Raw genomic sequence first — 17,352 nt, forward strand, 5'->3', positions numbered from 1 at the left:
TAAGAAGCCATGTCCTTAAGAAGGAGCATTAAAAGATGGCAGGAGGATTCATGTATCTTTGAATCATCATTTGACAGTGAAGGAGAGCTGCCTAAGACACACTGGCTATGACATAAGAAAGTCATATTTTATTTTTCTTTGTTAAGAAACAGATGGTGAAATTATGTTTCAGTGGCTAGAAGTTATCCATTCAAGACAGCATCAGATTTTAAAATATTAATTACTGGATTTATGAAATTGGTAACTTCCTGACTTTTCCTTCTACTAAAAGTATCTGGATGGGAAGGAAATGTCATCAAGAAAGTGAGGCAGCATGGTGTAGTACAAAAAAGCCTTGCCCTGAGAATCCTGGCTTCCAGCAATCTTTTTATCATTTACTAGCTAAGTGACACTGGGAAATTCAATTAATTTTTTCTGGGCCACAGTCCACATCTGGTAAATTAAACTAATATTAGGTTACCCAATTATAGGAGAAAGCAAGGCCAATGTTTACTCAAGAATTTTTATGGTTTTGGTCTATGGTTCTATGAAATATAAATTAAGCACTAAAGTCATTCTAATAAAAGCACAAAAGAATTTTTCTGTTTTAAAATTTTTAGCCTTCACATGATACTTGACAAAGTCCAGCTTTATATATAACTATTGTGTAACATATTTTTAAATGGTGTTAACTTATGCCAAGCAGTTTTATTGAAAAAAATTTTACTAAAGATCATGTTTGAGATGAAACAAGGCAGATGATAATTTTAAAAATCTATTCCTCAGAACTTTGACTATATCACTACATTACATGTATTTTTTTCATACCCCCAGCCCTTTCCTCACAACCTAAGATGATGGAATTTAAGCAAAATTCCCCCTTCTATGCTTTGTTGACTAATGGCTATTCCCTCAGGTGGTTTCTCTTGATATTCACTCGATAATATTTGCTCAGGATTATTATTTCTATTTAAAATAATGGAACTTATTGGGACGCCTGAGTAGCTTAGTGGTTGAGCGTCTGCCCTCGGCTCAGGGCATGATCCCTGAGTCCCAGGATTGAGTCCTGCACTGGACTCCCTGTGGGGAGCCTGTTTCTCCCTCTGCCTATGTCTCTGCCTCTCTCTCTGTGTGTCTCATTAATAAATAAGTAAAATCTTAAAAAAAAAATAAAAATAGGAAAATAATATAAAATAAAATAATGGAACTTATCAAATAACTCTAAGTAAAAAAAAACCTAAAATCTTTGCTCATATTTAATTATACATTCATCAACTAATAAATCAGGCTAATGAAAACACTTGTGTTCATATAAAATGGCAAAACAATAATTAAAATATATCTAACATGTCAATTTAAAACTTAGAGACTGAATACAATTTTTCTACTTTACATAAAAATGAAGAATGTTGCAACCAAATCTAAACAAAGAATGCAGAAAATTCCTTTGGTATTGAGTTCTCTTTTCCTAGTCACTGGGAAACAATGGATAGTTACAGCTGGGTAGTTGAACTTAAAGCAGAAAACAAAACAAGAAAAAGTAAAATATTGATTCAGTCTTCAAATTATTTTTGCAATTATTTAATTCAGAGTTTTGCATAAAATTTATAATTTTAATCCTCTTTTCAGACATTTTTAGAACATATATGGGAAAACACAGAGGGCATGATTCTGATTTTTCATTATTTTTGGATAATTGTACTCATTTTCCTCTACTGATTCCATTACACAGTGTAGAATGCAAGATACAAACTTTAACTCTTTAAGGTCACTAACATAACGAAAGGGCAAGGTCAAAAGAAATACAAGGAAAAAGAAACTCTTGTTTAATCTGAATTAAGCTCTAATAGTATATGACATTAGATATTTTTATTAATATAAATTACACTGAATCTATATGAACAATATAATGCTAATGCAAATGTTATTGTAAACAAGAATAATGTTTACTTTAAAAGTTATCCCTTTCCAGATTTCTGCATCATTCAATTTACATACAAGCCATTTTGAGGAAAAAATAACTTTTCACTCACCAACGTGGAGGTTTGTGAGGCATCAGCCAAATCCCCTGAGATCTCGGGTGTTCGCGTGTTGTTTGGGATTCTGTGAGGGTTACGGGCTATCGCTTCACACCAGCCCAGCATTTTCTCCTTCCTCTTATCCCTTTTCAATTTCTGAAATTCTGAAAATAATTTACATTCCCTGAAACAGTTCACTTATTTTAGTTGTCTGTTTTTGGAAAATGTACATAATTGAAATTAAATAAGCAATTTAAAGACGTACCAATGGAAACATCATATTTTAACCAGAGATTATGGTAAGGAAAAAAAAAGAGTATTTTGATTATTAATAATATCCCAAATATAAGGCAATGAAAACAGAACATATCTATTCAAAGAGCCTAACATTCTTTACACTCCAATTTGTAGCACTTCTAGACTGTGGGAATTCCTTACATCTGGTTCTAAATGTTATTTTTAAGAAGCAGTTTATAACAGGAGTTCTTACCTTGGGAGCTAAAAACAATTCCAGTTCCTCCTATATCTACATATTTCAATGACATCTAAAATTAGGTAGAGCTTTTCAGCTGAATGCCCTACAGATGCAAAATAAATTGAACACTGGTCAATGATAAAGATTACTCATTCTGGCAGTGGCATGATTATCTCCTTCATAAAGTTCTGCCAACTGAAGAGGGAGAAATTGTAGTGCAGGCATGGCATGACATCCATCACCCCATCACCAGCACAGTCTATTCAAAAATAATAATTTAAAAATTTTCCCCACTGAATTCCAAGTAAAAGTATTCTATAAATCTTTGTAGCTTTCCAGAATTTTCCATTTGGGGAAGTTTTTGTTTTTTGTCTGTGGAAAAGTATTATCAACAATGACTTTTTAATGTAATGGAGGAAACATTGTTTCCCTTGTAAAGTTTTACAGCCTACTTTTCCACTCCACCACACTCAGTAATTAGAAATAGTTTATTGCAGGTCTTTAGTTAAATGCATTACACTGTCAATTAAATATCAAAAATAATGTGTAGTAATTATTTTTCACAGTATCCAAAGCAATTAGCAATCTGGTGGTTTATAACATTTCAGAGATTCAAAATAGCACATTTCATAGCACTAAGAAAAGTAACATAAAGAAAGGTTGCACTAACGGATTGATGAGTTATTACTCTAAATGACAAAATACTCAAGTTAAATGGATCTGAACAATGTAAATAGATAATTTATATAAAAAAACACTTTAGAGGAGCAGTTCAAGATGGAAACATAGGAATAGCCTGAACTTACATCCTCCCATGGACACACCAAATCTACAGTTACATATAGAAAATTCTCTCTGGGGATGCCTGAGTGGCTCAGAGATTGGGCACCTGCCTTCAGCCCAGGGCATGATCCTGGAGTCCCAGGATTGAGTGCCACATCGGGCTCCCTGCATGGAGTCTGCTTCTCTCTCTGCTTGTGTCTCTGCCTCTCTCTCTGTGTCTCTCACAAAGAAAGGAAAGAAAGGAAAGGAAGAAAGCAAGACAGAAAAGAAAGAAAAAGAAGAAAGAAAGAAAGAAAGAAAGAAAGAAAGAAAGAAAGAAAGAAAGAAAGAAAAAGAGAAAGAAAGAAAGAAAGAAGAAAGAAAGAAGGAAGAAAAAAGAAAATTCTCTCTGAAAAAAATGTGAAAACCCGCTAAGCAGCTCCTCCAAAACAAAGGATAAAAAGGACACACTGAGATGGGTAGGAGATGCAGAGATATGGTCTTGTCAAAAACTCTGCTCCCAGTGTAGAGACCCACAAATAAAAAGAATATCCCTGAGAATCAAGGGCACAAGCCTCACATCAGGCTCCCAACTCTTAGGACTTGCAGCAGAGGTACAAGCCTCTAAAAGTCTGTCTTTGAAAACCAGAGAGTCTTATATCTAGGAAACCTAAAGGGCTATCAGAAACTGAGACTTCTAATTTAAAGTGTTTGTACAGGTTCATTTGCCCTGGGACCCAGCAAATGAACCAAATGAACCAACACAAAAGCAACAGGTTAAAAAATGGTTAACAATATATGAAAAAGATCCACTGCCTACTTTTAAAGCATCTCTAGAGTGTCAGGGGCCTATTGGAACTCTCTCTAGGAAGAAAGGTGCTGGTGGGTGTCGTTTTTGTGCTCTCCCTCTACCTTGTCATCACTACTTGCACTGAATCTCAACCCTGACCTACTAAACCCAGGAGGTGGGCATACTCCAGCTTGGTGCATCCTCGCAGCACCACCTTGCTAAACCCAAAAGGCAGGCTCCTCCATGCCTCACTGAAGGCAACAGGTGCATGCAGTCCTCTCAGAGAATGTCAGTTGAACCTGGTTCTGGTGGCCACAGAAACTTTCTGGGCTCCATGGGATTGAAACAATCAAAGGGAGTTCAGGGAAGGGTCTCAACCCCAGGCACTGAAATACTTGCCATCTTTCTGTGACCACTTCTTCAAGACAGAGATAGCTGTTTTGCCTGATACACAGAAAGAGAAGTCAAGCAAAGTGAGAAAACAGAAGAATAAGTTCCAAATGAAAGAACAAGATAAAACTCCAGGAACAAAAATTAATGAAATGGAGATAAGTAATTTCCTTGATAAAGACTGCAAAGTAATGGTCATAAAGATACTCACCAATCTCAAGAGAAGAATGGATGAGAGGAAAAAGAAATTCAACAAGTAGATAAAAAAAAATATGAGAGTGCCAAGCAGAAGTACCAAGCAGACCTGAAGAATATAATAACTGAACTTAAAAATATACTAGAGGGGATCAATAGTGGAATAGCTGATGCAGAAAAGAAGATCAGCGACCTGGAAGACAAAGGCAGTAGAATTCACCCAAACACAGCATAAAAACAAAAAACAAAAAAAGTTAAAAAAGTAAATACAGCTAAAGGACATGGGACAACATTAAGCAGAATAAGAAAAGTAAAGACAGCTAAAGGACCTATGGGATAACATTAAGCAGAATAAGATCTGCATTATAGGAGTCATAGAAACAATTAAAAAATACCTTGAGATGAATGAAAATAAAAAAGTCTATGGGTTGCAGCACAAATAGTTCTAAGAGGAAAGTTCAGGCCGACCTCAAGAAACATGAACATCTTTAAATAAACAATCTAACTTTACACCTAAAGTAATGAGATAAAGGGGAACAAATGATGCCCAAATTTAGCAGAATGAAGGAAATAACAAAAACTAGAGCAGAAATAAATGAAATAAAGACTAATAAGACAACAGAAAAGATCAATGAGACTGAGAGCTGGTTATTTAGAAAGAAAAACAAAATTGATAAACTTCAGCTAGATTAATTAAGAAAAAAAAGGGGGCTCATATAAATAAAATCAGAAATGAAAGAGAAGATACAACTGACCTTGAAGAAATGCAAAGGGCCATAAGAGACTACTATGAAAAATTATATGCCAACAAATTGGATAACCTGGAGGAAATGGACATAGTCCTAGAAACATACAATCTTCTAAAAGTAAATCATAAAGAAATAGAAAATCTGAATAGAACAATTCATATTAAATTAAAAACCTCCCCTCAAAAACAGTCCAGATGGTCTCACTGGTAAATTCTACCAAACAGTCAAAGATTTTAATACTTATCCTTCTCAAACTTTCCTAAACAACTGAAGAGAAGGGAATCCTTCTAAACTCGTATTACAAGGCCAGCATTATCCTGCTACCAAAACTAGAGGAGAACATCACACCCCCCATACACACACTCCACACGCAATGATAGACTGATATCCCTGATGGACATAGATGCAAAAATTCGCAACATAATATTAGCAAATCAAATTCAGCAATACATTAACAAGATCATACACCATGATCAAGTAGGATTTATCCAGGGATGCAGGGATGGTTTGACATCTACAAATCAATCAATATGATGTACCAGATTAACAAAATGAAGGATGAAAATCATATATGATTGTCTTAATAGATGCAGAAACAGCATTTGGGAAAATTCAATATCCATGTTTGATAAAACTCTCAATAAAACAGGTATAGAGGATATATGGCTCAACATAATAAAGGCTATCTATGACAAGCCCATAGCTAACATCGTACTCAATAGTGAAAAGTTTTTAGCTTTTCTTCTATGAAAAGGAGCAGGACAAGGATGCCCACTCCTACCACTTTTATTCAACATAGTATTGCAAATCCTAGCCAGAGAAATTAGGTAAGAAAAAGAAATAAAAGATATCCAAATTTGAAAGAAAAAAGTAAAACTGTCACTATTTGTGACTGAGATGATTTTTTATATAGAAAACCCACTTAAACTACAAAAAAGAGAAATTAGGACAACTACCTCAATTACAACTGCATCAAAAAGAATACAATATGACCTAGGAATACATTTAACCAAGGAGGTAAAAAAATCTGTCCACTGAAAACTATGAGATATTGATGAAAGAAACCAAAGAAAACACAAATAAATGGAAAGAAATTCCATGTTCATGGACTGGAAGAATTAATATTGTTAAAATGTCTACATTACTAGAAGAAATCTATAGATTCAATGTTGTCTCTATCAAAATTCTAATGGTATTTTTCAATGCAGTTAGAACAGAAATAGAACAAATAACACTCAAATTTGTATGCAACCACAAAAGAGCCCAAATAACCAAAGCTATTTTGAGAAAGAAGAATAAAGTTAGAGGCAACATGCTCCTTGTTTTCAAACTTTATTACAAAGCTACAGTAATCAAACAGCCTGGTATTGACATAAAAACAGATACACAAATCAATGGAACAGAATAAAGAACCTAAAAGTAAGCCCACGAATATATATTCAATTAATTTATGACAAACAGGACAAGAATACACAATGGAGAAAGGACAGTCCGTACAATAAATGGTGATGATAAAACTGACAGCGACACATAAAAGAAGGAAACAGGATCACTGTCTTATACCATACACAAAAATTAACTCAAAATAGATTAAAGGATTGAATGTAAGACCCGAAACCATAGAACTCTTAGAAGAAAACATAGGCAATAAACTCATGACATCACTTTTGGCAATATATTTCTGAATCTGACTTCAAAGTCAACGGGAGCAAAAGCAAAAATATATATATTTTTAAAAATCAAAATCAAAAGCTGCACCATGAAGGAAACCATCACCAAAATAAAAAGGCAATCTACTGAATAGAAGAAGATATTTGCAAATCATATACACCATCAGGGGTTAATATCCAAAATTTATAAAGAATTCATATAACTCACCACCACCAACAACAAAATGTTTAAAAAATAAGCCGAGGATCTGAATAGACTTTTCTTCCAAGAAAACATACAGATGGCCAACTGGCACATGAAAACATGCTCAACATCATGAATCATCAGGGAAATGCAAATAAAAATTACAACAAGATATCACCTCACAGCTGTCTAAATGGCTATTATCAAAAAGACAAGAAATAACAAGTATTGGTGAGGACGTGGAGAAATGGGAACCTTTGTACACTGTTGAAAGCAAAGTAAACTGATGCAGCCACTATGAAAACAGAACGGCAGTTCCTTAAAAAGTTAAAATAGAACTACCGCATGATCAAACAATTCTGCTTTGAGTATTTATCTTAGGAAAATGAAAACACTGACTTGAAAAGATAGATGCACCTCGATGCTCACAGAAGCATTATTCACGTTAGCCAAGATATGGAAATGACCAAAGTGTCCATCAACAGATGAACAGATAAAGAAGATATATGCACAGCGCAATAGTACTCAGACATAAAAAAATGAAATTTTGCCATCTGTGACAACATAGATGGACCATGAAGGTATTATGCTAAATGAAATAAGTCAAAAACAAATACTGTGTGAATTCATTTAAATGTGAAATCTAAAGAACAAATGAACAAATTTTCAAAACGAAGCTCATAAATGTAGAGGACAGACTGGACAGTCAGCTGGGAGGGAGGAGGGCTGAGGGGTGGACAAAAAGAAGTCAGAAGGTACAAGTTTCCAAATAAAATAAATAAGTAATGGAGATATAATGTACAGCATGGCGAATATACTCAATAACATTGTTTGCATACTATGTAACTTTATATGATGACAGGGGAAAGTAGACATGATCATTTCATATTATGAGCAAATATCAAATCATTCTGTCTTATACCTGAAACTAATACAATATTATATGTCAATTATACCTCAGTAAAAATCTTGCATATAATTAAGTTTTAGATATTCAGTGGAATGGATTTCTTAATAAGACCATCAATTTAGGTGAATCATTCATTTGAGGTACAGGGAAATGGTGAGGGGAGCTTGAAAATAATTGCTTGAATGAGCACCAAGTTATTAATGTTCAACCATTCAATTGCTTGAGATTTTATTGAAAATTCTTATCTATGTTATACAAAATCTGCATATCCGACTAATTCACACTCCACAGAAAGTAAATATTTCCACATTCCCAGTACACAGTATCTTGGTTACTCATCAACTTTTAATTACATTTCTTGAAGTGTGCTAAGAGTAAATGAAAATGAGTATCTTTATTCAAAGGCAAGGAGTGAAATGATACATAATGACCAAAACAGTTTAATCAAGTATAAACAAATGTTCTACTTGTAAGTCATTTGCCATTTTTTTTCATTTGCCATTTTTTTTAAAAAATTAACTCTATAATTAAATATCACTTCAGTACTTATAATAAAATGTTGGATTCATGCATGAATTAAAAAGTATAATAAAATAAAAAGCATAACAAAGTGGCCCAATGAAATACGATTATCATCAGTACCCATTCTGGGATATGTTTTTAAAGGCAACCAACTTCTTATTTCCCATTCAGTTCCGGAGATTAGATAGATTTAATTTCATTTGCAGCACACCTTTGTGGTGGTAGTGGTGGTTATAGCTACGTTCCTCCTCACTCAGTCAACATGAATCCTTAAGTATTCCTTGAACCCCTGCTATACTGTAGGTACTGAGGCAGGCACGAAAGAGCTACACTTTGTCATTTTTTGTTTGAGCTGGATTCAGTGCAACATTCCAGAGAACTTTAATGTTCAAAAGTAACTAGGATATTTCTGACTGTCTAGTTTTCAGATTTGTAGACTTACTCAATCCCAAAGCACAGCCTGCTCCTCTTGACCTTCCATGTCCGCCCCAAGGTGGCTTGTGTGAATCATCTTTCTGAATTGTTTTTGCTGAACTGCTCATCAACAAGTCATCGTGATAAGAGCTGTTAAATTTTGGCTACACTTGCTGAAGTGGTATAATAAAATGTCAATAGCATTCTAGTTTTCTTTCGCGTGTAACAGTTATTATCTTAATTCTAGAATGACCAGGAAGGCTACATAATTCAACAAACTAAAATATGTATTGCTTTTACCTAAATAACATGTTCATAATCATCACAGAATATTCACCATAGACACTAGACTCTTTGTTATGGGGGGGGGGGAGAGGAAGATACAAGGCTAGGGCCCAGAAGATGGCAAAGCTTATAATTAGATTTGAACATGTTTATAGAAATATTTACAAAGAAACCTAAATGTGTAAAATGATAAGCATGACCCAAATTCATAGCTTCACTTTAGCTTTTTATTACATAAGTTAAGAATATATGAAAATATTTTTAAAAGGCCTGCGATGGCTGTATCACTACATCCGGACATTCACATCAGATTACTAGAGAGAAATTTTGATTAATGACTTGTTTTATGTCATAAATATCTACTGACTTTATCAACAACTTAGACTCAAAGAATTATATCTGGAAGAAAACAAAGTTTAAATGGCCTCAAAAAACAAAACAAAACACAACAAAACAATGTAGGCAAATTGAAAGGGAGAGCAGTAGGGAGAAAAAAGGGGACATCCACTGCCTCATCTCATAAATTCCTGTAAGAGACAGTGGTAGGCGCTCCAAACAGTAGCTCCTTTTCCATTTTTGCAAAACCCCCAGACTTTGGTCTCATTTTTAAGACATCTTTTTTGAATCATTGATGATAATGTAGAAATTTCAGAAATAGTTTAGGTGATTTGAGATAACCCAAGGGTTAATCCTCTTGACTACTGGGCCTCTGTAAACCAAACATTCTTCCTACACAGGTCTAGAGTACTTACCATAGTCTTAGGTGTAAGAATGTATTATCAGTCAGAAGGGTAGGCAAATTATGAGCATTTATAATTAACCCTAAAGCACTTTAAACTGTAAGTATCATTAGTAACATATCAGAATAGCAAAGTGGTCATTAAGCATTTATGCTAATTGCTATCTAACCATTAAAGCAAGCTAATGTGAGCCGTAGCAATGAGCAACTTATATAATGATCACAGGAAATTGAGATTTAACTAAGCTTAATTTTAATATGCTACTTCAAGCAGATATTTAATTTAATAAATAAGAGCACAGTGTATTCTCTGTGAGCTAAATTGACAACAAATTAAAATTAGGAAGAAAAAAATGCAAGGCGATTGGATATACCTCATGGAAAATAATTTACTTTATTTCAGGAGACATTTACTGAATACTTCCTTTGTGCCAGACACTGTGCTCAGAACTCTCAGTACAGGGTAGTCCCTGAGTTTAGAGCTGATGGGGGAAAGTGACAAGTAAGTGGACTTTTTGATATCAGTGCAATGAGTACTATGAAAACTCAGAAAAGATACTTCCTTTAGTATATCAGCTAAAGGAAAAGGCTAATTTTAGATGAATTTTCAAAGAAAAGAAAATTACAAATAATTTACATGAAAATTGAAATGATTACTATTCCAAAGGTTTCCGCCACTACTAGCTGTGCTGCATAATTCCAGGAGGCTCATTCACATCCTAGTCCCTATAAATGGCACTGTGCTTCAAGGGATGCTTTTCACATAAAACACCACAAAAGTGGTGTTCCTGGAGTTGTGCAGCCTGGCAGAGAGAAAGCTTTGCTTATTTCTCCCAGTGAAGCTTATTACACTTACCTTATTGTACCTCAAGACTAATGTAATTTAATCTTTCCAGCACAAAAAAAAGATGCAGTTGCCTGACCCCACCCTGCTTCTCTTCCTTCTCAACTATTTCCTTTCTAAAATTTTCCAACCATATCACATCCAGCATAGTTAAGGGCTTAGCCAAATGCGTCCCATCTTCACCATGTTCATATAACCAAGAAAGTTCCCTCCGTCTCAAACAGACAGCCACCCTCAGACTTGAGACTTGAAAATAGTCCTTATCTAAGGATTTCAAAGGGTATTTCAATTGAAAATTTCAGAGATTTTTCTGTAGATTTCTTTTGCTAAGTGTCATTAAGAAATATAAATCTCTGGGTGCCTGGGTGGCTCAGTCAGTTAAACATCCGACTCTTGGCTTGAGTCATGATCTCAGGGTCATGAGACCGAGCCCCACATTGGGCTCCATTCTCAGAAAGGAGTCTGTTTGAGATTCTCTCTCTCTTTTCCTCTTCCTCTCTGCCTGTTGACTCTCACTCTCTCTCTCCCTCTCTCTCTCTCAAATAAATAAATAAAATATTTTTAAAAAAAGAAATATAAATCTCAACTTTGAACATTTTCTATCCCTGTAATAATAATGAAGTCAATCTCCATCATGAAAGAAATACCTCACGAATAAGGGAAGGACGGGACAGATGGGAATATGCTTCCCTTCCTCATTGAACTGCAACATCTCTGAGAATTAATGTTTGTTCTTTAAAGGAGTATGTGTATGTGTGTGTGTGTGTGTGTGTGTGTGTTTTCTAAGAATATTCCTTAGACACTCAGAAAACTATAACATGCATGCCTAAAACACACACCAGCTGCAACCCTGGATCTCTGTGTAGATGTTCTGAAGTGTTCACACACAACTACGAATTATTCTCAAAGGCTTAGAGTGCTGAAAGACTGTCAAAGACCAAAGACTGTCAGCTAAGGATGAATTCTGGAAGAATTTAGATCAGATAGGCTTTCGACAAGATAACTCTATTTGTTAAGTTTACAAACCACAAAGGTGGTTAGTTAGGTTGTGACAGGATAACTGGAGGCCAGCTCTCAGGAAAGTCACAGGCTTGTCCTGGCAACACTTCACAAGAAGCTGGATCAAACTGGACAGGCCCAAAATGGTGGGTGCTGTGACAGGAAACCCCTGACCAAATTAGGAAGAAAAAGCATGAAATCCTGTTTCCTCATCCCAAGTAATGAATATTCCATCCCCTTGTTAAAAACTGCCCATAAAATATAGAAACCCAAACTCTAAGCGTGGAGCTCTTTCTTAATCTTCTCAGCTCTCACATCTTGAGAATGTACTTTAAATCTTCACATTTATGTCACTCATCTACTGTATTGCATGTCTGTCCTTGAATTCTTTTTCATGACAAGACCAAGAACCTTCAGCAACACCTTTGGGATGGGCTGGGTCAAGGCCCAGGGTCTGAAGTCTCCCCAATTCACCCAGCAACAAAATGAAGATATGTCCTGAGGGCCTTCTGATTTCTGTGAGTTGGATGCGAAGTTCTCAAATGGAGAGAGAGGTTCCTCGTTGTATTGTAGGGTGTATAACTCTAACTGACATAGAGTCCAATAAATAATTGTTGATAATACAATGAGTAAAATAAGGAAGGGCTCTTTCTGAGTAAAGTAAGGCAATGGGAATATCCTAAGGTGACTCATAGTGAAGGTTCAAATTTTTCAGTGTTTTTTTTTTCTTGAACTATAGGTAAGATATTTAATATACAATATTCTTTTTAATAATTCTCCCTCTACCTTACAATTACATTTAGAAGCATTAATCTTTATGGGAAGTCTTTTAAGTTACTCTAGTCTTGTGGGGAGGCCTGGTGGTTAATAAAGGAATGTCATGACAAAAGCAAACAGGGTTCTCATTGCCTCTTCTGGTGAGGCAGTGCAAAGAGAAGTTTTCTAGTTTAGGTTCTGACATGTAAAGAGTTTGAAGATCATCACTCCTATCCTTATAAAAAGATAAAACTGAACAAACTAAAAATCAATTAGTTTTCTTGGAACCATCAGAGAATGAGATTATAGAACAAACCTTCACCCAAAAATATGGAGAGACAGGTGAATGCACGAATCATAGCTGATTTCATGAAGAAAAGTTGCTGAAACCACAAACCGGTGGTGACATACAGGAATTCTGATGTATTACTGGAGGCACAATGTGGACTAGCTTGAGAATAAGAACTTCCTGGAGGCGGCAATCTTAATAAGAGCCTACACTTTGCTGAGTTTTATCACTAGGTAACTTATCTAGATCTCATGATAAATAGGTAAGAAAGATACCACTGTGGCTCTAGCAGGGAAAAGGAAGAGGAACCACCATGAAATGCCCCTACAGTGCCCCTATAAGAGCTACTCAGGGAAAATATCTTAGCAGAGTCAGATTAACCTACTTGAATGAAAGGCATTTCTCACACTCCAAGCCTTTATAGCCTTCCTGACCCATCTAAGGTGAAGAGGGAAGCTAAGAGACAATGTGAAGGCCACAGGCCATTAAAGACTTAGATTTAATCATAAACTTACAGCACACTTCTCTTCCACTGTAGCTTACCATCATATCAACAGGGCTTCAGGATAAGAACAGCAGATTACAGATGAAAAAATTGGATGCAAGCTCTCTTTGAGGAGGAGTACCTGGGGAGGCTCAAAGTCAATAGGACAAACACATAGATACTAGAAGAATCTACAGCATCTGATACCTATTAACAAACATTAAATACTGTTCAATTTCTAGCCGGGGTAACAGAAACACACATTACAGGTGCATTTACTGCAGTTTCCATTGCCTGATATACCATATGTGGCTTTCAACAAAAAAAAAAAAATTAGAAAGCCTAGTAAAAGCAAGAAAAAACAGCCTGAGGACACATTAAAAAGCATCAGAGGCAGAGTCACATGTGACATAGATATCAGAATTATCAGATGGGGAATTTACAATACCTATAATTAATATATTAAGGGCTGTAATTGAAAAAAGTAGATAACATGCAAGAACAGATGGGTAACATAAACAGAGAGATGAGAACTCTAAGAAAGAATCAAATGGAAATGCTTGAAATCAAAACACTACGACAGAAATGAAGAATGCTTTGATGGGTTCATTAGTAGACTGAACATGCCCAAAGAAAGTATCAATGAGCTTTCAGATAGAGCAACAGAAGCCTCTAACTCAAATGCAAAGGGAAGAAAGAATAAAGAAAAGAAAAAAAGGAGCAGAATATCCAAGAACTATGGGACGATTTTAAAAGATGAAACATGTGCATAACTGGAATACCAGAAGGAGAAAATAGAGATGATAACAAAGTGTAAGAAATATTTGCAAGATACAAGGTTAATATACAAAAGTCAGTCACTTTCCTATATGTCTATATGCCCACATACCATCAACGGTAACTGAAACTTGAAAGTAAAAAAGGAATACCATTTACGATAGCACCCGAAAAAGAAATATTTAGATATAAATCTAACAAAATAGCTACAAGATCTATATGGAAAGCTACAATATTTTGATCTTAAAAATCAGAGAAAATCTAAATTAAAACAGACGTATTCTGTGTTCATGGATATAAGAAGACTCAGTATTGCTAAGACCTGAGCACAATCCCATCAAAATCCCAGCAAGCTATTTTGTAGGTATTGACAAACTTATTCTGAAATTTATATAAAGAAAGGAAAATACCTAGAATAGCCAACACAATAGTGAAGAACAAAGCTGAAAGATTCAGACTACCAGCTTCAAAATTTACTATCAAGTTACACTAATCAAGTCAGTGTGATATTAGCAAAAGCGAAAAGCACAAAAACAATGGAACAGAAGAGAGTCCAAAAAAAGACTCACAATTTTAGCTAACTTGTCTTTGAAAAAGAGCAAAGGTAATTGAATGGAGAAAGGATAGTCTTTTCAATGAATGGTTCTGGAAAATTGGACATCTGCATGTAAAAAATCAAATCTAGATACAGAACCTTACACCTTTCACAAAAATTAACTCAAAATTAATCACATACCCAATTTAAATGCAAAACTATAAAACTTCTGGAAGAAAAGGAGAAAATGTGGGTAACTTTGGGTACAACACTAAAATCATGATCTGTGAAAGAAAAAAATTATGTTAGAATTTATTAAAATTATAAAATTCTACTCTGTGAAAGACTCTTAAGAGAATAAAATCTCAGGCCACAAACTGGAAGAAAATATTAAAAACTGTATATCAGATAAAGAACTTGTATCCAAAATATACAAAGAGCTCTTAAAACTCAACAATAATAAAACAAACAATCAAGTAAAAAATGACAATCTGAAGAGACACCTCAACAAGAGGTTACATAGATGAGAAATAAGTATATGAAAGATGTTCCCCATTATATGTCATTAGGGAATTGCAATTCAAAACAATGAGATACCCACTAAACATCTGTTAGAATGGCTCAAACCCAGCAAACTGAAATCACCGAATGCTAACAAGAATACAAAGCAACAAGAACTCTCATACATTGCTGGTGTGAATGCAAAACAGAACAGCCACTTTGGAAGGCAATGGGCAGTTTCTTACAAAGGTAAACATAGTCTTATACCGTACAATGAAGCAATTACTCCTGGAGCTATTTACCCAACTGATTTAAGAACTTATGTTTCCACAAAAACCTGTCCATAAATATTTATAGTAGCTTTATTCATAAATGCTAAAAACTGAGAGCAACCAATATATCCCTCAATAGGTGAATGGATAAACAAATTGTGGTACATCCTTATAATGGTAAATTATTCAGAAATAAAAAGGAGTGGCACCTGGGTGCCTCAGTGGTTGAGCGTCTGCCTTTGGTTCAGGGGGTGATCCCAGAGTTCCAGGATTGAGTCCCACACTGGGCTTCCTGCATGGAGCCTGCTTCTCCCTCTGCCTGTGTCTCTGCCCCTCTCTCTGTGTCTCTCATGAATAAGTAAATAAAATCTTAAAAAAAAAAAAGAAATAAAAAGGAAAGAGCTGTTCAGTGATAAAAAGTCATGGATGAATGTTGTATAACATTCTGGAAAGAGCAAAACCATATCAATAGTAAAGTGACCCATGGTAGGGCAGTGGAGCTCTCTATATGAAACTGTAATGGTGGATACATTAGACTTACATTTGTGAACAACTACAGAACTTCAAAGCACAGAGCACGAATGTTGAAATGCATGCAAATTAAGTCATGTCACCTAAGAGGCTGGGGGATCCCAAGATGGAAATGAAACACAATCCAAGTATATTAGAAATGTAGGAAACTATCGCCGTGTAGTGTGAAAGAAAATGTGCTGACTTAAGTAACTTTAAAAATAAGTGAAGTCTGTAGATTGAGCAAAAAAAAAAAAATCATATATAGGCACTGTGGTCATAAAATTGTTACCCATGGAGGTATGGGCTCACAACTGTGGTACAGCTATACACATATACTGGAATTGGACAATTAAGTCAGTGGTTGGCAGATAACGAAGGCCAGGTTTCTCAGTGTTGGAGTGGGAGGTTACGGATAAGCAATGGGAGAAGGTACATGCCATGTGGTATTAGAGATGGAGCCATCAGTATGACTTCAGTTGGACACATCAGTATGAACTCATGTTTAGCATATATAGATGCATAGGATTACATATAGAAATACTTATAAATATGTGTATATGCATGTGTTAGTTTACACACATTCGTCTCCTTGCTCTGTCCATTGGGAAGGCCTAGAAGCAATGACACTTTAGTACCCAGATGTTGGTTTCTAATACTATTTTCCAATGAAAGGAACCAGGGCTGCTTGGATAAATGGCTGATTTCTGGTTTGGGGAAGGAAATACAGAAGATGACCTGGAGCAACTTGTAGTGCCAGAAAGTAAGGAAATTCTGAGAAACAAAACAAAACAAGCAAACCAAACACAATTATGGGTATATGCCAAAGAAACACAGGAGCCAAAGCTGGAATTATCCAAGAAGAAAATAAAGTGGTTTGAGATTGTAACCTAAAACGTACAAAAAATATCCATGAGTTCACAATTTTAGCAATAAATGACTGAATAAAGAAATCAATGGAGGAGATTAGACAAATCTCTCAAGTAGAATTCTAAATAATTTATGCGGATAGATTACCTCATAGACAAAGGAGAAACATGAACTCCCCACACATCATTACAGACTGTACTTAGTTTTAACTTCTTTCTAAAGGGTACAATTGGGGAAGATGGAAAAAAAGAGTAACTTTACAATGGGGAAACCTGACAAGCCCCACCACAGCTGGGTTATTAAGATCAGTATCAACATTGAGAAGTCATGTTGACAGGATGCACCCTCTTAAGATATAATGAAAATGGTACTTTACCTCTGGGGTCTTCGTCCCCCAAACCTATAACTGAGGTCCAAAAATCAGAAAAGTTAT

At 35.2% G+C, this 17,352-nt stretch overlaps 1 protein-coding gene across 3 annotated transcripts in view; it reads right to left on the bottom strand.

Annotated features, from left to right (window-relative positions):
- The window catches only part of MARCHF1 (membrane associated ring-CH-type finger 1), a 797,228-nt gene that overhangs the window by 279,996 nt on the left and 499,880 nt on the right, over positions 1 to 17,352 (bottom strand). For all 3 annotated transcript variants that reach the window (XM_072773820.1, XM_072773822.1, XM_072773821.1), the window contains exon 3: positions 2,013 to 2,161. In XM_072773820.1, the coding sequence (XP_072629921.1) occupies positions 2,013 to 2,123 (111 nt within the window). In that variant the 5' untranslated portion in view covers positions 2,124 to 2,161. The remainder of the gene's footprint in view (positions 1 to 2,012; positions 2,162 to 17,352) is intronic.

The sequence above is a fragment of the Canis lupus genome, chromosome 13 (assembly GCF_048164855.1).
Source record: "Canis lupus baileyi chromosome 13, mCanLup2.hap1, whole genome shotgun sequence".
NCBI classification, from domain to species: Eukaryota; Metazoa; Chordata; class Mammalia; order Carnivora; family Canidae; genus Canis; species Canis lupus.